Source organism: Benincasa hispida, chromosome 12 (genome assembly GCF_027475165.1).
Source record: "Benincasa hispida cultivar pf3 chromosome 12, pf3_genome.v1.1, whole genome shotgun sequence".
Lineage (NCBI taxonomy): Eukaryota > Viridiplantae > Streptophyta > Magnoliopsida > Cucurbitales > Cucurbitaceae > Benincasa > Benincasa hispida.
Window position 1 is genome coordinate 30344200 of NC_143489.1, and position 26620 is coordinate 30370819.

General features: G+C 35.9%; 2 protein-coding genes, 1 non-coding gene and 1 pseudogene across 6 annotated transcripts; 1 reads left to right on the forward strand and 3 right to left on the reverse strand.

The window, feature by feature from the left end:
* The first annotated feature begins 202 nt into the window (after positions 1–202).
* Positions 203–829, forward strand: LOC120067758 (uncharacterized). Its single transcript, XM_039019326.2, has one exon. It carries the CDS (start codon positions 341–343, stop codon positions 572–574), a length of 234 nt encoding a protein of 77 aa, XP_038875254.1. The 5' UTR covers positions 203–340; the 3' UTR covers positions 575–829.
* Positions 830–5290: 4461 nt separating this feature from the next.
* On the reverse strand, positions 5291–10432 carry LOC120068497 (Rubisco methyltransferase family protein). 4 transcript variants are annotated; one of them, XM_039020284.2, is made up of 6 exons: positions 9873–10432; positions 8242–8408; positions 7708–8004; positions 7321–7584; positions 6073–6448; positions 5291–5533 (listed from the first exon to the last, which is right to left on the reverse strand). In XM_039020284.2, exons 1-5 carry the CDS (start codon positions 10222–10224, stop codon positions 6077–6079), a joined length of 1452 nt encoding a protein of 483 aa, XP_038876212.1. In that variant the 5' UTR covers positions 10225–10432; the 3' UTR covers positions 5291–5533; positions 6073–6076. The 4 variants fall into 4 exon arrangements, with proteins under 4 accessions (XP_038876212.1, XP_038876213.1, XP_038876214.1 ...); XM_039020285.2 differs by having other exon boundaries at positions 6069–6448; XM_039020286.2 differs by having other exon boundaries at positions 8242–8418; positions 9873–10309.
* Positions 10433–15264: 4832 nt separating this feature from the next.
* On the reverse strand, positions 15265–19181 carry LOC120067475 (uncharacterized; annotated as a pseudogene).
* Positions 19182–26233: 7052 nt separating this feature from the next.
* LOC120068665 (small nucleolar RNA R71) lies at positions 26234–26340 on the reverse strand. Its single transcript, XR_005479300.1, has one exon. It is a non-coding gene; the product is annotated as a small nucleolar RNA R71 (small nucleolar RNA).
* Between the last annotated feature and the right edge of the window lie 280 nt (positions 26341–26620).

Below are 26620 nucleotides of genomic sequence, written 5' to 3' on the forward strand. Positions count from 1 at the left end.
AATAATGAAGATATTATTTCCTAAGTTGACTTCATATACGTATATATAAAGAAAAGAAATAAGAAGAGAGAGAGAATAATAATAATAATAAAATAGGAAGGAAAGAAAAAAAAAAAAGGAAAATGGATGAATAGAAGCGAAGTGGGCGGTAAAGAAGACGACGATAAGAAGATACAGAGAAGAGTGTGGGATTGCCCAATTTGCAATTATGGTTACCCAATCAACAATTCATATCTCCAAATCTTCTTTCTTTCTCTCTCTTCTTCCACAATACTAATATATAATTCCATCCCCCTTTCTCCCTCTTTCTTCGACTCTGTTTTCATTCCCCTTCCCCAAAATGGTGAACCCCACGCCCACGGCGGCCGGCGATTCCGATTCCGACGTTTCTCAGCTTCCGATTCACAGCCAGGTTCAGAAGATCAAGAAGGAAATTGAGAAGATTAAGCATCCGTCTCTTCAGCAATCCGAGATGAACACTCACCTTCTTCTTCGCGGCATCTCGATTTCGAAGCCCCGATCTCGCTCCCCGCTAGGCCTTGCCGCCGAGAGGCCTATTTCCGTCGGGAATTAAATTAGGTTGGTAGCCATATCCAGATTCCAGATTAATCTCTTCTTCCTCTGTTCCTCTGTAAACCCTAGATTCCTGTTACAAAGGGATCGATGTACAAGTACATAGTTTTTGGCTTACGATTTCCGACCTTTATGGATATGGCGGAATCGCTTCTTCTTCTTCTTTCTTCTTCTAATTTCTTCTGCTCATGAAACTAATTCAACTCTGCTACTATCTCCATTAAAAATTGCTTATTACTATTATTAGAGATTAAAATTACATTTTCATCCCTTTATTTTCAATTCTTTCAATTTTAGTCTTTATATTTATATATTTTTTGTTTTTAATACTGTTATTTTCAATAAATATTAAATTTAGTTCCACAATGCTAATTTATTATTAATATCTATTTTTTTGTTATATTTTACTATAAATCAAAATTAAACCAACTTCGATCGGTATGTTTAGAGAAATTAGAATTTAGTTTTAGTTTTGATCAAATTTTCATAGATAATGTGAATGTTTTATCAATTTTAATTAATTAAATTCTAACTTTTTCCAAATTTCTTTGAAATTTAACTAAAGTTTATGGACTTTCTTTTTTTAAATATGGAATTAATTTGAATATACATTGGTTGAATTGCCAATTTCAACTTGCATCAATTTAATTGGATAGTACTAAACCAAAATAGAAATATAATTTCAACAATGCATATTCTTTAATTTGATACTTTTAGCTTTTTTTTTTCCCTTTTTGGTAAGAATTTGATACTTAACTTGGTTTCTATATTTCGCATGAATTGTTTAAAATTTTGTATGATTTTGATCACTTTTAAGTCCGTCCTTAATAAGGAGGAGAAATAATTTTATAATAAATTTAATTTTTGAAGATTTTTGCTTTTATTTAAATTATCTATGTTTGTTCTCCTCAAATTTATAACAATATCTAACTTTCAATTACTTCAAGAGGAGTAGTCAGGCGTGAATCGAGATCTCTCTCAAATGTGGTTTTATATTATTATTAACAAAATCATTTTAATTATCAAAATGGTACTGCATATTGAATATGACCTCAATTGGAGTTAACTATGATCATTTTGACTAAACATTATGTTTAGATTTAGGGTATTTAAGAAAATTTGAGACAATCACAATATATGTTTTCTTTTATATAAACATAGAGTGAGGACGAATTTGAACTTTCAATTTTTAGTCGAAAGCACATGGTTTTATTAATTAAATTATATTCACGTTAATCGATAATAAAAGAAGTGATCTTAAGAGAATAATTTTATGGAGAAAAATGTCTTTATTTTTGTTTTAAAAATTAAACATAAATTAAAATATTGCGTACATTGACATCCCTATTTACAAACAAGTAATTTTAAAAGGATTTTTTAAGGATTTTTTTTCCTTTTTTTAAATGGAAAATCCTTGAAAATACAATAAAAGTTATAAAAAAAGTATTAGAAAAAAAACTACGCAATCAAAGTTTTACCCAAAAAAAAAAAGTTTTTAAAATTGCTCTCATTCAAGTCTTAAAAGGATCAAAAAGTAAGTTTCTAGAAAACAAAAAGAGGAAAAGGAGGAAAAAGAACAAAACGATTTATTGTATTTTTAAAATTTCAAAAATGCATTTAATAGAAAAGTTGCAACTATTGGATTGTTATTTTTTATCTTTTCAAGATTTTTTTCTCATATAACCCTAAAAAGAGATACATAATGTTTCAATTAATTAAGTTTCAAATTCGGCCATTTATATTTTTTAAGAAAGTAGTTAGCTGAAAATTATAGATGAGAATCAATAACCAGGGTTATTTTGTAGATTTTTTTTTTTTTGGAAAGAAATACTTGTAGGATTTTTATTCGAGCAAGTCGTAAAAACAACTATGACAGAATCCAAGAGAGTGATATATATAGTTGATAATATTTATCTCAATTAAAAAACGCAGATAAAGAAAAACCACATTTATAAAAGAAAAAAAAAAGAATGGTAAAAAAGTAAAAAAGGGATGCCCTCAACATGAGATATGAAAAATACATGTTTTAGGAGGACATTCAAAACTCTCAAGATACCAATCGTAAGGATGCTAAAAAATCTTCAAATGTCCAGGAATCTTACATCACCACAAAACCAACACGAGAATTCATATGCCTACTCCACGAAAATATTGAATTTCCACCAAACAAATGTCCCTAAATCATTTTAAGTTGATAAAAGAACATAAAACCAGTTACAGTAGTTTAGTTTATGAAGTTTAACTTAAATATTTGGCTATGTAAACAACACAATGATGCCCACAAGGACTAAACCAATTTTCAAATGATGCCCATAAGGACTAAGCAAACCAGCATTTCTAAACTTGGTGAGGTAAAAATACAAGGCAAAATTGATTTCAGGTTCTTTTCCCATATGAAGTGGAGATTGAATATCTTATTTTGAAAACAAATATATAATGTCTTAAATAATTAAGCCTAAAGTTCCTTAAATCATTTTAAGTGGATAAAGAATATAAACAAGCTACATTAATCCAATCTATCAGATTTTTTTAAACTTAAATCTTTGGCTATATAATCAATACAACAAATGTACACTTAATATACTAACTAAGACATTATTAAGACATGTTTGGTAGATAATATCTTGAGTTCACGAATATATATTTAACAAATTTCATAATCTGAATGGTGTGAATTCTAAAACTTACATTTTTATATTCTCAATGTATCCAAATTTTAAATTTGAAATTTTAAAACACACTATTATATTAAAGTAACAAAAATTCTAATAAATGTAATATCTTCATGTAATAAACTCAATCCATTTTTGTGTGAATAAAAATATAATATCATAAAATAATAATTATACACTTAATAAATTAATTAAATACAACTTATATTGAACCTAATATTTAGTGGATGACTACAACTAATTTTATGATTTATCAGTATATTATAAAATATATATTGAACAATTGTTTAAATCTAATTTCTAAATATGATGCTACCAAATACATATTTGAAAACATAAAATACAATTTTATTTTCATTAAATTTGTTGTTTTCGGATTTGTGTATCCATAATTAAAGAAAATTTTTTCATAAACTTTATATCGTTCCAGTTAATCAAAATTCCAAGAATTAAATGAGTTTTAACAGATGACCCTCTCACAAAAATGGAATCTCTTCTTGTTGGTCATCCATTAAAAAAAGGAAAATAAACATTATAGACTTTGCAATGGCCTTCTTTTAGTTACTTAGCTTGAAAGAATACAAGGCTATGAACTTCGAATCTATTCCTGGTGTTAGGTGTATATTCTCTCCATTCTTTAGAAACTATAATCTCACATCTATCATGACCCATTGAAAAATGTTATGTTTTTCCCCCCCTCTTTTAGTCCTTGTTTAGTACTTACATGCTTTTTTGTTTTTTAAAAATTAAGTCTATGTATACCCCATTTCGTCCTTAAATGTCTTGTTTTGTCATCTACTTTCTACCATTATTTTAAAAAATCAAGCAAAGTTTTGAAAACTAAAAAAAAGTAGTTTTTAAACTTTTTGTTTTCTGAATTTGGCTAATAAATCTTTTACTTAAGAAAAAATGTAAACTATGGTGAGAAATTGAGAGAAAATAGACTTAATTTTCAAAAAACTAAAAGAAAAAAAAATCGAAGGCCCCATTTGGTAACTATTTCTTTTTTTGTTTTCAGTTTTTGAAAATTCAGTCTATTCATCTCATTTTCTTACAATGGTTTGTATTTTCTTTATTACATAATTTGAATTTTTAACTAAATTCCAAAAACAAAAACAAATTTTTAAAAACTATTTTTTTTTAGTTATCATGTTTTGACTTGGTTTTTGAAAATATAAGTAAAATGTAGTTAACAGAACACGGAATTTGGAGGAGGAAATGGTATTTGTAGACTTAATTCTTTAAAACTAAAAATAAAAAAATAAATGTTTATTATATAGAGTCAAAATGATTACCAAACACATAGTAATTTCATTTAATCGATGAAATGAATGCTCATGGGTTCAAATTAGAACCAAAAAGTGAAACTCAGTCAAACCTGTACTTTTCCCATCATCATACAAAGAGAAATAAAAGCACCCAACATCTTTCATTTCCATCCACCCAAATTGTAAAGGTCACTTAATCCCTAGTCGTCACTCATAAGCTAATGATGGCATCACCTCAACACTTTGATGCAGAGGATATTGGGTCTTCATTGCTCAGATTTACATTAAAGAATATTTCCACTAAACAACAGGGGTATTCACCCAAAGAGAAGAGAAGAAAAGGCCACTTTGAATATTTCTAAAAGAAAAATAGAAGCAGACCTAAGGCCAACAGCCAAACCCAACTTGTCCATATTCTCAGAATCATACCCACATACATTCCCCAAATGCCCACTAAATATATTTTTCCCAGGAATCTTTTAATCAACTAGTGCTCTTGGAATACCATAAAGTGTTCTCTAAAGACATTCCATAAGCATCTACTTGGCTTTGTTATAAGTTTCTAAACTTATTCCTTGTGCCTTATGTCATGTGTCTTATCTAGAGAGATATAAAGAGAAATGGGTAAATATTTTGTTATGTCAAAGCATGCAAGTTTTCAATCAAATTGCAATTCCCACGCCTTTTGGAATTTTAAGTTATTCCTTATGGCATGTGTCTAGAGAGAAAGAGGGGGGAGATGTGATATGTAATAAGAGAAACCATAGACACAGAAGAAACATGAAAAATGGATGTATATTCTTTTATTTCAAAGCGTGTAAGTATCAATGAACACACCTTAACGAACCTGAGGTTGTAACTAGGAAATGCTGCTAGTGGCACCAGCTTTTTTAAAATGGGTCTCTGCAAATTGTGCAGCAGTCTCCCCACTAATGTTGCCTCGGGCGTAGAAATTGTAGCCAGTCCAATCGATTTGCTTTAAGTTTCCACCATCAAAGTCATTCTTGTGTATGGATTTGCCTAGGGAAAAGGAAATATAAAGAGGTTGGTGTACATAGACCAAGCATAGAAAGTTATGATCCAGGCATGATATTATCACGCTGCCCTATAAAGAGACGCTAGATGAAAAGTTTACAACAGAGACATAAGTGATGTCAAATACTTTAAATTTTAGAATTTGTAGCAGTCCTAGAGTCCCCCATGAAGTGTATGTTTGTAACAATGGGAATAGGATTTCTCAAGCGTCTTGTAAGGTAGTTTTTGATAGTTTCCCTAAATTTTAATGTCATTGACTCACTAGCATGAACGTAGAAGAACTATACAGGGGCAAAACAATGGACTACAGAGAGCTGTTATGAAACTAACAAACAAATGGAGGGAAAGATTTGTCAACATGAGTGTAGCTCAAGCGGTAATTGTCATCCACTCTTTTCTTTGAAATCAGAGGTTCAAATTTCTGTAACCCATATTTGATAAACAAAAAATAATGGAGGAAACATAACTATATCCATAATGAGACAGTTGAGAGTAAGGTAGAGATAGTATATCACTATACCAACATTTTTAACCCTGAGAGACAGCTTTTGATGAAAGTAACTTCACTCTTCTTGTGAGGCTGCTCATCACATCTATGATAACCGATTTCTTTTGAAGTCTGAACTGGATTGCCAATTTAGATGTTTCATTTTCACACTTTTTCAAAAGGGTTTCGTCCTCCATTATCTTGGTTGGGAAGTGACCCAATGCAATCACACATAAAGCAATTACAGTACGTAATGCAGCTACTTCATTTGCAACACCTAGAGGTGCTTCAGCTGATAAAGATTTGAGCACGCTCAAGTCATGCTTTTGTACCGTTGCTTCATCAACTGAGAGCAGCACTCTTAATGCAGCCAATAAGCGACCGTCAACTATTTCTGAACCACCGATGCTCACCTATCAGGCAAATAGACAATCAGAAATTGATTGAAGAAAAAAGGGTCATAAACTTCTCGCCCTACTATTTAGGTCTGCTATTCAATTGTTTAGCTGCACAGGGTGCCACGGGCATGATGTAAAAGACAATTTATAACTCACACTCACAGGTGACAACATATAATTTTAAATCAATTCACTAGGATAAGTCAGAAAAAAACAAAGATAATTTATCGTTTAACACTAAATATGTCAATAGTATTAGTATATATTGCCAAGGTTGTTGAATCGTGAAACGGAACACATATCAAATTGGAATTTTCGTGTATCATGTATCAAAAGTATCGTGTATTGTAAGTTTTAGTTTGATAAGTAACATTGAAATATAAATATAAATAAAAAAGCCTAAGATAGAGAAAAAAACCTATTTCTATCGTAAAATAGGTTGGAAGAAATGAAGAGTCACAACGTTAACCATGTGCCACTTGTATGCATGAAAGAAGAAGAAAGAATTTGTTTAAAGTAAATATTTTGACAATCTTAAATTGATTAATAATATTAAATAATTTTATATATCACATATTCCAACAATTGTCTTTTCACTTTCCACAAAAGGAGGTTAGGTTTTAATCATGAGAAGGTTGAACAACTTTTCTCCTTTTTCTCCTTTTCCCCTTCTTGAGGTGCTCATTTTGAAATGAAATCCATTGGCTGCATTTGCAACCCAAAAGGTTCAGGTAGCATCTAGAGAACTAAGGATTCGGGAAAATAAAGTAAAGCTATTCTTGTTGATACTAATTTTAGTGACAACAAATTGTTGCTCCAGTGGACGGTTGTTTTCTCAGGAAAACATTAATCAGAGGTAGAGAATTAAAGTTAAGTGGAAGCAAAACCTTGAGTAGAGCAGCTTCTCCGTGTAGATTTAACTTGGTTAATATAAGTCTTTGCCATGGAGCAGGAGAAGAAAAATTTTCTGAAGAAATCCCTGCAACAATACTAGCAGCTTCCAATAGAGCTTCATCATATTTTAGCTCAATGTAATCATATTGATTCGATGGTATCACAAATCCATAATCGAGCAGGAAAAGATCATTATCCAGACAGCCATAATTTAGTGTTAAAGGAGCATTTCCTTCGATTTCAGTCTCTGCTACAACCTGGTTTCAAAGCAAACAAAAGGTGCATTGGTTAAGATAGAGAATGGATTAACTTCGCAAGGGATGGCTTTTCCTTTCCAGTGTCCTCAAGCATCAATGATCAGAGAAACAGGAGAACTTCACCTTCACTTTCAATTTCATGGAGGCATCTTGTTCCTGGATTATACGAGCATTTGAATTGAAGCTATGATTGCACATATCAACAAGAGGGAGCATCATGGGGACACTACTTGGAGTACCATCTGTGAGATTTTTACCATATAAACGAAATGCCCTTGATGAGACCGCTGCCATTGCCCATCCAAGGGATGATGCATCTACAGTTTGGCCACAAAAAGGGTGATTTTCAGGCTTTATACTGTCAAGAGTACGTTTGACTTCTTTCTCAAAATCAAGGAGGAAGCGACACCTTTTGTTTACCTGGTAAGCACCTTAATTTCAGCATGAACAGACTTCATATGGTATCAATGAAAAATTAGATGGAAGTATGAGACAGACAGACATCTGAAAGGATTTATCTTTTCTCAGACAACAAAACAAATAACCCTACTATATGGCATCACAAGGACTTATCTTTTCTCAGACAGAAAAACAAGAAAATAATCCATGGTTGATTATGGCATCACACATTGGCTTTGAATCAAACAAATAGCCGACCTGGTAAAGAAGAGGAGCATACTGCAAGTTCTTTATATCATCTCCAGGAAAAAATATGGGAACAGTGAAAGCTTCAGGGAGATTGCCAATATACGTCCACCAGAAGGATCCAACTTTTGCCCTTTCTTTCAGAAGCTTCAAACCCAATTTCATGGACCACAGTTCATCTGCCAAATACTTCCAGTGTCCAATTTATTTTAATTCAGATTAAGTGTACATAAAACCTAACGTGCAAAAGATGAGGTTATCAACCTCAATTGAGTATAGGAGTTTTATGCTAGAATGATTTTTGCTATCAAAATACATCAAGCTTTCCATTTGACAGGTGATAGACACAGATAAGCAATATTTGGAATTATTTAGGTCGGAAAATACTTGAATTAAAGGAGGGAAATCTCAAACAAGTCCTCTGTTACACTTTTCTTTATTGAATAGGAGTAAATATTGGTCATTAGCTATCAAAGTGCAAAATAATCTGATTCTAGCTCCCGTGAAACCCTCTTACTATGACTGAGCATCAAAGAAATAAATAATGAAATACAACTTTGGTATATTATATTACTCAAGGCTTATAACTCACTAGAATATAAATTTACTCTTTCTTTTCAGTATTTCATAAATAAACAGAAAACAAGAATTTTATGAATTGTCTTAATTTCTTTCTTCACCAGAATACAACATCACGTTCAATCATATTCAATGAAAATCGTGCGTTCAAACATCAATAGAATAACTTGTATGTATGCACAAAATATTGATACCCAAGCAAAATTTAGTATTGATATCTAGCAATCTGTCACTGAAAATCAAGCGCTAAGTAACCTAAAATTTTTAAAATAATAAAAATAAAAAAAAGCATTAATCAACCTAAAGTATGAGAACGACTAAAGCGTTGTTTAAAGCTCATGAAATTAGAAGGTGCTGAATTACAACTTTAAAATGGGACGCCCTAAAACTATTATGCTCTTTAATGATTTTTATTTGGATATTAGGACATATTTGTCATTAAAGAAGAGTTAGTTAATGAAGGGTGGTTAAAAATATCATCTCAAAGGTCTATTATTCAATCCCCATCCTTTACTTCCCACTGGAACTCTCTCACTATAATGACCGTACTTGAACATGATTTGTCCTATAGGTTGTACAACTATGTCTTGGGTTTTAAGGAACTCTCTCACTATAACAATTTTGATGAAAGTAAATTCTTTTCCTATGTGCGTGGTGAAGGGGTTTTCACGAATCATTTGCATCTTTATATTATTTGAGCTTGACATCCTATCTCATATTTTTCTAAACAACCCTACAAATGAAATTTCAATCCCCTGAGGCTTTACCATGGATATGAACTAAATAAGTCATCTTATTGGATTCCCAGGTTCAAGTATCCTCAATTCTTAAATAAATAATGAAGCAAAGTACAGTAATTTGCAAGGTCAGTAAAGGAAACAACAATGATATAAAATGCCCACAAACCCGAGATTCAGAATTTAGCTTACCAAAATCAATACAAGATGAAAAAAATGCGAGAACGAAAAACACGATAACACGCAATTCATCTCAGATACACAACTCTCCATACAAACAAAGCAACAAACGCGGCTCAATTATTTCAGATAAAAGATGAATAATACCAGGAACTTTGCGAGCCAAATTGACAAGAACAGAGTCGGCCTCATCAGAATCGCCTTCTTCCGGGGACTCAAAGCGCAAGGGAAGATTGTGAGGAAGGATAATGAGTTCAGAACCTTTTGGAATGTGGTGAGAAGCGAGGAGCCCAAGGCCAGTATGGGCATCGGGAGCGGGAGCTATGTTCAGAGCCTGGTGGACAAATCCGCCTTCTCTGCGGACCCACTGGATGAGGTCCGGCGGATGAGGAACCAGCCTGGAGGAGAAAGAAGGAGAAAAAGAGGGCACGGAGGCGGAGGATAATGGCCGGAAATGGGTTAACGATAGAGAAGCCATTGCTATCTTGGAAGCAGCCATTGTTGCTCTCAACAATGCTTACTTTTTTCTTTTTTTTTTTTGTTTGGGATTTTTCGTTTCTGAAGAAATTTAAATTTTCAGTCTCTTCTCAATTGGGATATTTGTTATAATCTTTAGGTATAGTCCCATTCTCGTCAGCGTGTTATTTTAGTTCTTCAATCCTTTTTTTTTTCCTTTTTCTTTTTCTTTATTGGTCTAACTAAAGTTTAAGATTTACTTTGGATTAAGTGAATATTAGTTTGCTAATTTTGTTTTTAAAAAATGAATTATGCAAATGTTATTCTTTTTTTAAAAAAATACCTTTTTGTCAATGTTACAATTTTATTAGGGGCAGTTGCAACTTTAATAAAAATTAAATTGAAAATTTGGTGTGTTTCCCTAAGTTTTACTTTTTTGCAAACATGGCAAATGACTTCCGCGTGAAAATTTGATTACTATCTGATTTCTATGTGATTGTTATATGATTGTTATGTGATTGTCATACTTGCAATTACAAAAAAAGTTGAAGTCATAGTTATGGTTTCTTAAAATGTATTTTCCATACAATGCAATTTCCCATTTTATTATTCAATTAGTGAGCACCACTAGTTTAGGGGGCATTTGGAATGCTAGGGATTCAAACCACAAATTCGTGGTTGTTAACATATACTATCTCTCTTTGGAAATTGTAGTTAATTGTAAGTTATCATAGTTGGAAAGAAAATTATTATAATTGGAGCCCACACATGGAGCACAAGAATTTGGGTGTCAAATGAGAAATTTTGACCAATCACAAATTGTCACGTCATCTCTTAAATTAACCATTGTTCACACGAGATTTTGACAAATAAAATTTAAGTTGTGGAAATGAATTTGATTTTATTGATTTGTGTTATAAGTGTTACAGTCATTCTTTCCCTCGAATACATAAATATCAATCTTTAAGCTTGTTGATCTTCTTGGATGATCGACCTTTGGACTTATTGATCTTTTCCAAGGATTGATCTTTGGGATTGTTGATCTTCTTTGAGGATTAGTCTTTGGACTTGTTGATCTTCTTGGATGATCGGTCTTTCAGCTTAATGATCTTCTTGGAGGATCGGTCTTTGACTTGTGAATCGGTTTGGATTAGCCTCTGGCTTGTTGATTGGTTTAGATCGACCTTTGGATCTATTGACTTTGATCTGAGGGCTGGCAAGCTTGTTCTCAAATTAGGAGAGTTTAGCCTTCAATTTGTAGATAGCAAAGAGACGATCAATTTGGTGAAGTAGAAATGATCAATAAATTAAAGATGAGATGGTCAATTTGTTGGAGAAGAGACACTCAATTCGTTGTAGAATAGATGATCAATTTATTAAAGAGATGATCAATGAATCTTATGAATTTTGAATGTTGGAATTCTTTGAATTCTGTAACTTTTGAATCTTTAAGTGAATGAATCAAATGAAGGGCGACCTTTTCTATTTATAGAGTTTTGGGAGGCCCATATGGGCTTAATTTGGGTCCAACTTTTGGTTTTGAGCTTAAATTAATCAATTTTTAAATATATTTATATTTAAGTTTAACTTAATTTATTTTAATAAACTCGAGATGACCTAGCTTTGGGAGCAGTCACTACGTGTCGTAACTTGATTGAACTGAAGGGATTGGAATTCCCACAACGGAAGTGTATGAACGCATTCTGTCTTAGTTTTTCGTTTTACAGAACTTAAGAAAACAGAGGATAGAAACAAGGATAAACTAACAACTAATAAGCATGCTTATCTTCTGAATTTATAGAGGAAAAAAAGAAAATGGAAATTAACCACTGAAGACCCATTTCTTCACATTTCCACTCCATAACAAGATTACGAACCTCTCCCGTTCACAACAACACAAAATCTCCTCATGAATAGAAAAACCACAAACACAACAACCTCCTATTGGACACCACCACAATAGAAACTGTGTTATTCTCAAGGTGAGAATCACTGAGAGTTGTGGGCTTCTGGATTTAATTTTGGTGAAAGGAGATGAATGATTGAGAGAGTTTTTGTAGAGCAAAAAAACACAAAGGAAGAAGATCAAGATTTTTTTTTAGAGAGAACACTTTGTTCACACGAGATTTCAGAGAAATTTAATTCGTGGAATTTGAACTTTGTATTTATATTAATTTCAGTATAATGAGTACAATCTCTAAAATATAATCATTCGATGCTTTCTCTCGAAAAGTAAACTCTAATATTAAGCTTGTTGATTGTTCAGGGTTGTCGCAACCCCGAACAAAGGAAGTCTTTGTTTCACCGATTCAAGGCTTACACCATAAACGCAGTAAAGCGGTAAGATCGGGGTCCAATCCATAGAAAGACTAATGATTAGCTAGGACAATTTAAGAATTCCAGGTGGGAGGTTGGTTTTGTAAATCAATTAACAAACAATCAAAGAAAATGAGAATGAGTGCATAAAAAGGATTAAATTCGATTGATGGAAAAACCTTGGGATTAGTATGTATGCTTTTTATTTCTATCATCAGACACTAGTTAATTGTACTAATTTCGTGAACCAATCAACCTATTAGAAAATCTAATGACTCAATTAGCCAATTTTGATATTAAACCAAACTAACATTAATTCAATTTAAGACTCTCCCTTCTTAGCGACATACAAGTAAAAATTGAATTGTATTACGAAAGGGTTCAATTGTCGAGACATACTACAAGCCGGAAAAGCCATATCTTATAGCATGATTAATTGGAAAGATTATACTAGGGCATACACGAGTTTGGCCAGAAAAAGTCTAGACCTTAAACGTGCGTGCGATCCTAATATGTGCAACTTAATCAATCAATATATGCATAGGTTATGATGATTTTGCATACAAGAATTTCTAAACTAATTTGTCAGATCAATTCATAGAAATTATATTAAAAATCAATTAAATCTTCCCAAAGGTTCACAACAATTAAACATATCAACTAGCTATCTTTCAAGAATCAAAACATACTACTAATCCCAAGAAAGTGTACCTAGCCTCGCATCGGCATAATAGAATTACAATGATTAATGGAGAAACGAGATTGACTATAAGGAAAATTACATAACAATTCGACTGAAATTGCACCTAATACCGGACTAAACTCTTAAATTTCTTCACACTTTCTGCTCGAACCCCAAATGCCCTATTTATAAGTTTGTCACAGCATCACGATGCTAGGAAAAGCGTTGCAACGCTGCGACGACATCATGCAGAGCATTGAGGAAGTGTATGATGCTGGTCTGACACTCAGTTGCACACGCGCGGAAGGGGAAGTCCATCAAATTCTGTAGCCTCACGATGCTCTGGGAGAGTGTTGCAATGCTACCCATTCTGCCTTATAGCGTTAAGCTGGGGCGTTGGGCTGGCGTTGCGATGATGGCATTATCAATCCTTGGAGCATTGTAATGCTCGAAGTAGCGTTGCGATGTTGTCCTGCATCTGAGCCTACTGACTTCAAGCATCGAGCGAGCATTTGACTTAGGCTATTGATGAGCGTTCCGATGCTGAAACAGGGCAGATTGGTTTTTTGTCAGCTCAGCTCAGTTAGGTGCACTCGACTCCTAATTTACCATCCTTTTTGCTTAATTCTTCATCTTTGCAATGTATTTGCTCCATGAGATCAATTCTCTTATAAAATAAGGCAAATAGGCACAAGAATTGCCCTAAAATAGTAAAGTTAAGGTCATAAACTTAGCTTTTTTTTTTTATAGCTAATAAACACTCCCAACTTAACTCTTGATTGCTCGAGCAAGATCATAACACTCAATCATGAAATCGACAAGAAAAATGTTCACTCCATTCATCGAATTCAATCTCAAATCTCAACAGTCCTTTGGGTTGTATAATAATTCAAATAATAACTCAATTGAGACTTGTTATAAAAGGAACTTTTATAACCAGGACCATACATAAATGAAACACTAAGACATGAAATTTTTTTCATAAATTGAAAAGTACCCGAAATTTTTTTATCCTACTCCTATCTCATCTTCCCTCTACTCTGGCTCGGTCATCAGCTCAAGTCATACTGTTATCGCTAATCAAAGAGAAACACTAGCTAGGAGTGCCTAAAACTCACACACACAACATAGAAGGCATTGGTTTTACCTAGAGAGCTAGCTTTCACACTCAACCGTCGGGAACTTATCATTCTTTTCTTGCAGGCCCTAACTAGACACGGTGGAGGTAGCTCTTTTCACCTCTTTTCTGGCACACACACACTATTTTTTGCAGGCACACCGGCTTATGCCTCCTTTTATGTTTTTTTCCTCGATAAACTAATAGCAACTAGCTTGATTCTCTTTATTTTTCTTTCTTGCACACTAGGCCATTATTTTCTTAATGTCTAATTTTGCTTTTAGGTACTAAAAGTTGCTCCCAGACTACAAAGGGGCCTTTCGAGGTGACAATGAAAATCCGAGATGGATAATCCGTTTCTAGGACTTTTAAGGGATTTAAAATGAAAATTTTCAACCTAGGTTCATTATGCATAGATCTCACGAAAATATTTTTTTTTATGAAAAAGCTCAAAATCATGAAAGTTACTCCTTTTTAAGAACAAACATCCCAATGAGTGCGTCATCAATTTGTCATTGAAAGAAAACGACAAGCAGAATGAACAAACATTAAAAAATTCATACCAAAATATTTAGATCACAAATCAAATATCACGAAGCATGCTTCGCCCATCCCCAACTTTAGAGTCATGTATTGTTCTCAATGTATATCTAGGCTATAATTCATGCTAAGGACAAAAAAATGGGACAAGGGGAACAGAAAAAAAAAACTCCCCTAGAATTAGGCACAAACATGATCATAGGGAAAGCCTTCCTCCAAGAACCGAAATTGTAATTCTTCTATATGAAAAGTAAATGTAGTAAGCCATTCTTTAAACTTAACCAAAAAAGAAAAGAAATAAACTAGAAAAGAAAGAAGAAAGAAGAAAACAAATCAAATTTTAAATGCGTGGTTGCCTCTAGGAAGCACAACTTTTAACGTCTTTTACTTGACGTCTGGTGATGCGGCTCAAGTACTAGAGGGTGAAGTTAACAAAAAACTCGAGCGAGCTGAGTTGACTTCCCCTTCATTGAAGATTTTAAGGTGGTGCTCGTCACCTTGAACTCCTTCCCTGTCTCTAAGCTCCCGATCTCAATTGCACCATAGGGAAATAAGTTAACAATCTTAAAAGGACCAAGCCATTTGGATTTAAGCTTATCGGGCATAAGTGAGAGATATGAATTATAAAGCAGCACTTTTTGACCAATCTTGAATTCCTTCCTCAAAAGACCCTTATCATGAATTAATTTTGACTTTTCCTTGTAGAGTCTCGAGTTCTCATAGGCTTCAAGGTGCAATTCCTCCAATTTTTGTAGTTCCAAAAGTCTCTCTTCACTGACTTAGGCTAGATTCATATTGCATTGCTTAACCGCCCAATAGGCTTTGTGCTCGACTTCTACCGAAAAATGGCACGCCTTGTCATAGACAAGCTTGAAGGGCGTCATCCTAATGGGAGTTTTGAAAGCAATTCTGTAAGCCCAAAGAGCATCTTCAAGGCGTGTGCTCTAATTTTTCCTTGTTGGATTGACAGTTTTCTTCAGGATACTCTTGACTTCTCAATTAGATATTTCTACTTGGTCATTCGTTTGAGGATGGTACGGAGTAGCAACTCAATGGTGGACTCCATACTTCCTCATAAGTGTCTCGATGGTCCGTTACAAAAGTGTGTACCCTGGTCACTAATTATGGCTCGAGAAATGCCAAACCTGGAAAAGATGTTAGTCCTTAAGAATCCTGAAACAACAGTAACATTATTAGTCCTAGTGGGGATAGTCTCAACCCACTTCGATACATAATCCACTGCCAATAGGATATACAAGTACCCATAAGAGAAAGGAAATGATCCCATGAAATCCATGCCCCAAACATAAAAAATCTCACAAACAAGAATGGAATTAAGTGGCATCTCGCTTCTCCTAGACAAAGAACTCGACCTCAACATCTGTCACAAGATTTACAAAAGGCAAAACAGTCAGCAAATAGAGAATTCCAAATCAACCCACTATCTAAAACCTTCTTAGCAGTTCTCCTTGGGCTAAAATGCCTTCCACATGCCATCTCATGATAAATCGAAAGTACTAACTCAAACTCCTCATCTGGGACACACCTCCTAACAATTTGGTTAGAACAAATCTTCCAAAGGTATGACGGGTCCCAAACAAATTATTTTGAATCATTCCTCAGTTTAGACTTCCTAGAACTAGGCATATCATAAGGGAACTTACCTATAACAAGAAAATTTACCATGTCAGCATACCATGAAATAGATGTGGTGATCTAGAATAGGAATTCGTCAGGGAAGTCCTCTCGAACAGGTGTAGGATCTTCCTTTTGCACAATCTTGCTTAAGTGGTCTGCCACTGAGTTTTCTGCTCCCCTCATATCCTTAATGGTTAAGTTGAACTCCTAAAGAAGAAGCATCCAGTACACATGTCGGGGCTTAGACTCCTTCTTGGTCATGAGGTAGTTAAGAGTAGAATGACCAGTATAAATAGTAACAGGAAAGCCAAGAATGTAGAAGCAAAATTTATCTAAAGCGAAAACGATTGCCAAAAATTCCCTCTCAGTCGTGGTGTAGTTTATCTGGGTAGGATTTAAGGTCCTTGATGCGAAGCATATGACATGACTTTTCTTGTCGACCCGTTGTCCTAGAGCCGCTTCCACTGCTAGATTGCTAGCATCACACATGATCTCGAATGGTACGTCCCATCGTGGAGGCCGAAGAATCGGGTGGTAGTAAACTTTTCCTTCAAAGTGTCAAAGGCCTCTTGACACTCCTTGTTAAAATTAAAAGATACATCTTTCTGCAACAATGTTGATAGTGGTAGTGCCAGCTTCGAAAAGTCCTTGATGAAACGCCTGTAAAAACCTGCGCTGCCAAGAAAAGAACGAATCTTCCTAATACATATAGGATAGGGGAGGTTAGCAATAACACCTATCTTTGCCTTGTCTACCTCAATTCCCCTTGCAGAAACTAGATGTCCTAAAACAATCCCATGTAAAGCCATAAAGTGACACTTTTCATAATTCAACACAAGATTAGTTTCAATGCACCGTTTCATTACCAGACTAAGATTATGCAAACAATCATCGAAAGACACTCTATAAACTGTAAAATCATCCATGAATACCTAAATGCACTTTTCTATGAAATTGGAAAAATACTCATCATACACCTTTGGAACGTAACTGGGGCGTTGCAAAGCCTGAATGGCATCCTTCTGAAGGTGTAAGTCCCATAAGTGCAAGTGAAGGTAGTCTTTTCATGGTCTTCTTGAGCGATTGAGATTTGATAGAACCCGGAGAATCTATCAAGAAAACAAAATAATGGCTTTTCGACAAGCCGTTCCACCATCTGAAGAAAAAGGATAGGAAAGTGATCATTTTTAGTACCTCGTTGAGCTTTTGAAATTCGATGCACATCCTCTAACCGTTCTGAGCGCGTACTGGCACCATCACCTTTGTCATTCTTCACAATTTTCATGTTGGTATTTTTTGGAACCATGTGAATAGGACTCACCCACTTGCTATCAGGAATTGGGTAAATGATACTGACTTCATTGAGCTTAATAATTTCCTTGAGAACAATATCTTTTGTCATGGGGTTTAGTTTCCTAAGGGGTTGAACTGTGGGCTTGGCTTCTTCCTTCAGAGTGATTCTATGCATGCAAAGAGAAGGGCTCACTCCCTTAAGATCATTAAGAGTCCACCTAATGGCCTTCTTATAGGTTTTCAGAGTCTCAACTAAGGATTCCTCTTGGGTGGGTGTCAATTCCCTAGAAATTATAACTGGAAGGGTGTTCCCTTCGCCCAGGTACTTATATTTCAAATGATTAGGGAGAGCCTTGTTTTGGTCTTGCCAATTCCTTGTACCTGCAAATCAACAGTATCAAAATCAGAAAAGGTTCCTCGAGGTTATCAACATCAACAACAGAAAGAGATAAATCATGCAAGTTATGTAAATCCAAATCAATGTAAGGAGTAATCAATTTGTCAGAGTCATCATCACCATCATGCAAAACTATTTCATCTAATAAATCATGTGCCTCAATCATACATAGGGATAGATATTCCTCGGGAAATTTAAGGACATCATACATATTAAATGTAACTACCTCCCCATCGAATTCTACAGAAAGATAGCCTTTATCAACATCAATTTTTGTCTTTGCAGTTTTCATAAAGGGCCTTCATAATAGAATTGTAGAAGAGGAAGGGGAAGAAATTTCATCCATTTTTAAAATGTAGAAATCAACTGGGAAAATAAAATCTTTAACTTGCAATAACATATCCTCAACTATCCCTAGAGGCTAGATGTAAGATCTATCAGCTAATTGGATGCACATATCCATTTTTTGCAAATCATTCAATTTGAGATCTTCATACACACGATAAGGCATGACATTGATGGAAGCTCCTAAATCAAGCATGGCATGGAAAATGACTTTATTACCAATAACACAAACATACCTGGATCTTGGTATTTTTCAGGCATATTATGTTTAAGCAGAGCCAATACATTCTTATTTACCACAACCCATTTCTTATCCTTACCTATCCTCTTCTTGGTACAAAGTTCTTTGAGGAACTTAGCATACCTTGGAATTTGCTAGATCACGTTCAAGAGAGGGATGTTTATCTGAATCTTTTTAAATATTTAGATCAACTCTTCATCCCTATGTCTCTATTTTGGTCTTGCCAACCTACTGGGAAATGGGGCTTTAGGGATATAAGGTTCAACAGAAGGTGAGGGAGAAGTACTTACCTTAGGTGTATACGGGCGTGCCTCAAATTCAGTATCATTTTTCTCATCTTTTTCATTGGACTTACCAGGTAGAGGTGGGGTGTCTGAAGAGGTTGCAGGTGATGGAAGCTCTTTACCACTTCTGAGTGTGATGGCACTCATATTGGCATGGTCTGGCTAGGTAGGTACCTTCCCTGAGCCTTTGCTCTCCATCCAACTTACGAGAGTAGCTAATTATATAACCTGAGTGCCCAAATTTCCCATACTCATCCTGGCTTCTTGCTGATATGCCCTGGTATCTTGTGAAAACTGGAGAGAGTCCTTTTGTAGTTGTTGGATTTCTTATCGAAATTTTAAGGGGTTCTCAACCAAAGATTTGACGATATCCTCTAAAGACATACCAGAGGAAGATGACGATGACTGTTCCCATTTTCGTTGTGTGACCAAGCACGGAAATGGACCTATTCTCTCAACCAGGGGAGATTACATCGTGGGAACAGGTAGTGGAAAAGTTCATGAAGAAGTACTTCCCCCCGACAAAAACTGCAAGATGGAGGAAGCTGATCACTAATTTTGAACAAGAAATCGACGAATCGCTCAAGGTTTAAGCGACTGGTGCGAGATTGTCCGCACAATGGCTTACCAGATTGTCTATAGATGGAAATTTTCTACCACGGTTTGAACCCTGCATCGCAGACGGTTGTCAATTTGGCAGCAGCTGGAGGTCTGCTTGACAAGACATACGATGAGGCTAAGAACATACTTGATCGCATTTCAAAGAATCATGAAGACTGGAAAGAAAGCAACCAACGACTAAGAATCAAAGACAGCGACGCAAGCAATGGGATCATCGCATCCCTACAAAACCAAATGAATGCGATGATGAATTTAATACAAGGAATCGCAATCAGCAGCACGAGAATGCATAAAGGGCAGGTCAATGCAATCGCTTAAACGACCACAAGTTGCGCCACCTGTGGGGAAGCACATCCGATTGAAGAATGCCCAAGGAATCCACAGTCAGTGTGCTTCATAAAGAATAACTTTGTTGATACGTAAAACCCCGGGTGGAGAAACCACCCCAATTTCGCGTGGAAAAATCAACAACAAAGCTAACAACCTATGGTGCAAAAGGAAGGGCCGCCAGAATTTTTCCCGCGAATGAACGGTCAAACGCAGAATTAAGCCAGTAGTACATAGGCGCCGCAATCTTCATCTCTGGAAAGCTGACTGAAGCAATATATTGAGAAAATTGAAATAGTACTCCAGAATCAAGCGATGTCTATTCGCAACTTTGAAATTCAGATAGGACAGATTGTGGGCGAGCTCAAAAGTAGACCGCAAGGAGTGTTTCCGAGTTCAACTGAGCTCCCTCGCAACTCTGGGGGTATAGGAAAGGAAAAATGCCTAGCAGTCTCATTGCTAAGCAAAAAAATGATAGTGGAAGAAGGGGAAGAGCCCATCAGGACCTACCCAAATGTGGTGAAAACCAAGAACCCGTTGACATATGATTCAGAAGAGTCTGGAAAGATGAACCCAGAAGTTGCGTCCACCTATAAGCCTCTAGAACACGAGAAAGAAGAAGTACAGTTACCACCATTCCCGTAGAGATTGAAAAAGAAACAAAATGATGAAGAAAAGATCGATATAGTGGCAGTAACGCAAGTGTTAAATACTATGATCCCACAAAAAATGTGCGACCCAAGAAGCTTCACGATACCTTGCTCAATTGGAGGGGTCTATATTGGTCAAGCACTATGCGATCTTGGGGCGAGCATAAACTTAATGCCGCTATTAATTTTCAAACGATTGAATATGGGAGAGCTAATGCCCACGAAAGAGACTTTCTTGCTTAAGGACAGATCACGAGTACACCCCGAGAGAGAGTTGAAGGATATCACAGTCTCAATTGACAAATACATTTTACTTGTAGATTTTATCATTTTGGATCATAAAGCGAACGAAGATTATCCCATCATATTGAGACGACTATTCCTATCGATTGGTCGCGCTCAAATTGATGTACACAAGGGAGAAATCGTGATGAACGTTAATGGGAAAAAGCTCCAGATTGAGGCAATCAAGATTCCAGAAGATCGAGAAAAGAAGAGAAAACCGCCTTGGACGTAAAGAGCTCAGATTGAAAGGAATAAGCGGTACCTGCACAAGCATGAGACTCAAATTTATTAGGGATGCAATATTTTTGAAGTATCCGTTGAAATCTTCATGAAATCAATTCTACCTCTTTATATCCGTTATCATTTTTTTCCGTTATTTGCATAAAAAAAATGTCGTTTACACTTTTGACCCTCTTAATGTTTTCTTTGCAATGATCGTGGTGAACGACTGCGGGGGAGCTACACGATAACCGAAAGACGCGACTAGTTTGGACAGCCACCGCAATCGAAGAAATCGGCTTGTCGCAAAGAAGGATGCAATTACAAATAATGCGGGCGACAGAGCAAATTTGGGGGTTGTATCTTTCCTTGACTTTGTTTGTTCCAAATTTTGCATTCTCGCATCTCATTTTTAACTTTGATAATTTTATCATCGCATCCTCTTTAGTCGGCGCAATCATGAAATCTTGATTACTTTAGTAAGTCACCACATTGTTTTTCTTTGCCAATTATGATTTCAATGATGAAACACATGCCTCTATTTTTCATCACAGGCACTAGAGTCAACTTAATTTTAGGACAGTCAATTCATGAAATATTTCTAGACGTTAGTGGTCCATCAGCTTTCTTTCAAACCGACCTTTATGAAACTTCCTAAGAGCATCACATGAATTCTTTCAATTTTTCAGCTGCTGCATTTAAATTTGAGGGTGCGATATTTATTTTCAACCTTGCTATTTTTAGATCTCTATAAAAAAAAAACCATAACGTTGTGATCGGATCCTACTCATAGTTAGATGTCCACATGACACACGTGGGGGCAAGCCAAAACGAAAGTAAGAATCGTGATCAACACATAAATAAAATGATCGCAACTCCACTGCCAAATGGTTATGAGTTTAGACTGAGAAAGAGCGCCTTGCTCGTAGTTGGATGCTTGCATGACACACGTGGGGGCAAGCCAAAACGAAGGCTAGGCATTTGGATCAGCGCAAGGTCATAAAAAGAATATTTAAACTACACAAGGATAAAAATCATTTGAAAACACCCCAGTTGAAAAAGTTTTTTTTTTATAAAATAAATCATGCGATGCCCTTGAAACAAGTAAAGTTTTTTTTTTTTGAAGGTTAAATTTGCAGTCCCTAAATTTTAGAAATATTTTAAGAAGAGACCTGGATAGGAATTAATGAGATTTTGGTACATAAGATTTGAATAAGGCAACCTTGAGAAATCTAGGAAAGAAGAAGGCGGAAGACTTTCTAGAAGAAATCTTTAGTTTACGCTTGAGGACAAGCATTGTTTTACATTTGAGGGTGTGATAACGGGTAGAAATGCACGTTATTACAATGCAAAGATATAAAACAATATAGGGTTGCGATGGTAAAAATATGTAAAATCGTGTCCAAAAGCATGAAGTTAAGAACATTGCGATCGCATGCGTCCATCGCATTAAAATAGCTAATTTACGTATTTTGTGCAGGAAAATGTGTTGACGCAAGGCAGAATTGCGATCCAAGGAATTCAGTGTCCGATCGCATTAAGATATTTCGACTGCAAGGCTATGCGATCGTATGCGTTCGTGAAGATCTGCTCAAGAAGGTGGCCACATAGAGACGACGCATTGAGGTGAAATCTTAATAAATCACGATGGGACATAAAGCTGATGACGGTCGAATCCGAATTTAGTTGACAAGCTGTTAACGACACTGTAGCAAGTACATTCAACTTTTCGGTGACAATTAATCGGCGCATCAGACAGAGATTTAATGACATCCCATCAGTGCAATCATTTGAGAGAAAAGCTTCTTCACCTTGATTTCTATAAATACCGAAGGCCATCCCCGAAAAAGCAGCTAAGCCAGATTGAAAGTTCACCATACAGAAGATAGTTAGCCATTGTTCATAGTTTTCTTATACTTAGAAGGAGAAGGCGAGTGAGGAGAGAAGATGCCGGACGATCATTCTTGGTCAGCTCGAGAGAGTGCCGGGAAGCGTTGAGAACAGAGAGAGGTTTGATTCTTGCGAAAGCAAGATTATTCTTTTGGACAAAATAGAGAAAAATGCAGTGTAAAAGCCTTGGGAAGCAAGACATTGCTACCAGGCTCCCTATCCTTACTTCCCATTATCATTATGTATTCTGATTTCATTTATAAAATGGAAACTGCATCTCTACATCTATTCATTCTCTTTACATTAAGCATGAGTAACTAAACTTCCAAACGGGTTGAGAAGCACTTAGCTAGCATGACCTAAGATCTTCATTGTATGCGATCATCTTGTCTTATGCATGCGTCCATCACCACTTTAGAGCTGCTCGAGAGAGAGTCTAAGGAAAGAACCTATGCTTGAGAGAGCTAGGCTAGAATCTAGGCTTGAGAAAGTTAGATTAGAACCGTATAAGCAAGAGATAGAAACTTAGAGATAAGTTCTGTTTGCTAACATGCATCACATGCACCCTAGAAATAGGTTATGGTAGTATGCGGTCGCCTTGTGTATGTGTGTGTCATTAATCATTGCATAGACAAGAATAGAGGCTTAGGACGTATAGACATCATCGCATACATTGCATGCATCTTGAAACTAGGAGCTGTAGCATTTGCATTGAGAGATGATTTGCTGTTGTATGTGTGTAGCATGATTGCATAACGTGAACGCAATCTTAGGAAGTGTTAGCTAAATCCCTTCTCAACCCGTTCCCTCGCATATGAAGGAACTCAAAATCAGAGAATTCCATGAGCGGGTTTAGATCGCTCCGATTTTCACGAAATATAAATGATATACATTCTAAATAACAGTTATGCATAATACAATTCAACAACAGCATGCTCAGTATACAATAAAGCATAGAGAAGAGGTTGATTACCAGAGGAAGACAATCTTCGAATGTATGAACCCACGACAGCAGAAGAACTCCACCGATCTACTAGCACCCCGGCGAGTCTCTCATTTGATACTGCACGATCCGGACGTACACGATCAAGATGACAGGAACAACACCACCAATAGGAAGACCCGAGTATCCTCGGCGTCAAAAGCCCAGAGAGTGGGCTCTGGTGAGTTTGGTAGAAGACGGAGGAGACGAAATCGTGTAGACGACAAGAACTTTACTATCGTATAGTAAAACTACACGATCGTTTAGGAAAAACTGGACGATCGTTTAGAAAATTGATATACAATCGTTTAAGGGACGCATGAGATAGAAGATCGTTTAGACGACTGAGAAGCTATCGTATAGGCTCTCGACGATCAGTCTTTCACGAATTTTTTTTTTTTTTTGGCTCGGGGATCTTTTTCACGACTCAAAATCTCTCACAAATATAAAACTATTTTCAACTTGTATTCTGCCGGTTACTATAACCTTCGGTGCCCACGATTCCAATTCTTAAACGTGAGATTTGGTTAATTAAAAATAATTAATCAAGTAATTTATTTAATAAATATAACCATATTATATTTATATCCTATAGTTTGATATCATATATCTACCATAGTATTTTTCCTATATTTGATATAAATCATATTTATATCTAATTTCCTCCAAAATAATGTATCTCATACAGTTAGCCAATTATATCATATATAATTAGCTATTCCAATTATATTATATATAATTGTACTTCCTCTTGTCAATTTGAACATTTCAAATTAACCCACACACTGGTTCTCGACTTTTTCCAAGCTACCCAGGTGACCTAATGAACCTGTGGCTCGAAGCTCCAACGGTACATGAATAGCTGACTAAACTCTTTAGCCACGAGATTCACCATCCGTTAACTGTCAGTGATTCCACTAAAGACAAACAGTTGAACTCTTCTTACCATAGATATATTTCTGTGTCCATTGGATACAACCAATCATGAGTACGATGACCCTTCACAGATGCTCGTAAGTACAGCTGGACCAATTTACCGTTTTGCCCCTGTAGTTACATCTTACTCTTTAAGTACCAATGATTCCTCTAATGAACAATACAACATAGTCCAACTATGTGTGAACACCTCTCGGGCCAAGAGAAGGTGTATGGCGCCATATCGTTTAAGCCCCAGAATCAGCCCTTAAAGGAGCCATCTATCTACTTACCTTTACGTTGGGAAAGGACACGAGACTTTAGGGCATTAACCCCAACAACATACTCATTGTAACTTTCGTGTTATTAACTCTTTTCTCAATTCCGCCGCATAGAATCTATACCTTAAACAAACATACCAACCAACTCATTGTTTTATTTGTCAATGCAAAGTAATCTGAAATTACCGTCGCATACTGTCTCCATAGTCCCTGTGTTCGACCCTGGGCTTACCAGGCAACCTAGTAGGATTTATACTTGGATTTTGCTAGGAAAACTTACGTGCACAACGCATACACCACCAACGCAATATAAACCATTATTTCATCATATTAGCAACGCATCAAGTTTTTGGCACCGTTGTCGAGGACTACGGTAGTACATATTGTGCTAACGGTAACTTTTTGATTTTCTTTGTAGCTTTCCATCCATGTGCACTGCCTCTCCTTTGGTAAGGGAAGAAGTAGGCATCGTATGAGCAAAAGACAAGCTTCTGAGCCCGATTACGACCCAGAAATTGAGAGAACTTTCCAAAGAAGAAGAAGAGACAACCGCCTACATCAACAACAAGAGAGAATCCCAACATAGCAGAGCAACCGGAAGACAGAGCACCCAATGCAAATAATGTCATGGAGAACCCTATTTTCTTGTCGAACGACCGTAATAGGCCCATCCGGGACTATGCGTCGCCCAACCTTTATGATTTCTCACCAGGAATTATGAGGCCAACTCTGGACGGATTAAGATTCGAGATGAAACCGGTGATGCTGCAAATGATTCAAACTGCCGGACAGTTTGCTGGTAAGCGTGGCAAGGATCCACAGGCTCACCTCCGGAGTTTTATTTAAATCTGTAATACGTTTGTGTTCCCAAACATCTTCGTTGAGGAGGTTCGACTAACACTGTTCCCATTTTCATTGTGTGACCAAGCACGGAAGTGGGCCTATTCTCTCGAACCAGGGGAGATTACATCGTGGGAATAGGTAGCGGAAAAATTCATGAAGAAGTACTTCCCTCCGATAGAAAACGCAAGATGGAGGAAGCTGATCACTAATTTTGAACAAGAAATCGACGAATCACTCAGTGACGCCTGGGCGAGGTTTAAGCGATTGGTGCGAGATTGTCCGCACAATGGCTTACCAGATTGTCTATAGATGGAAATTTTCTACCACGATTTGAACCCTGCACACAGACGGCTGCCAATGCGGTAGCAGCTGAAGTCTGCTTGACAAGACATACGACGAGGCTAAGAACATACTTGATCGCATTTCAAAGAATCATGAAGACTGGAGAGAAAGTGATCAACGACAGAGAATAAAAAACAGTGATGCAAGCAATGGGACCATCGCATCCCTACAAAACCAAATGAATGCAATGATGAATTTAATACAAGGAATCACAATCAGTAGCATGGGAAC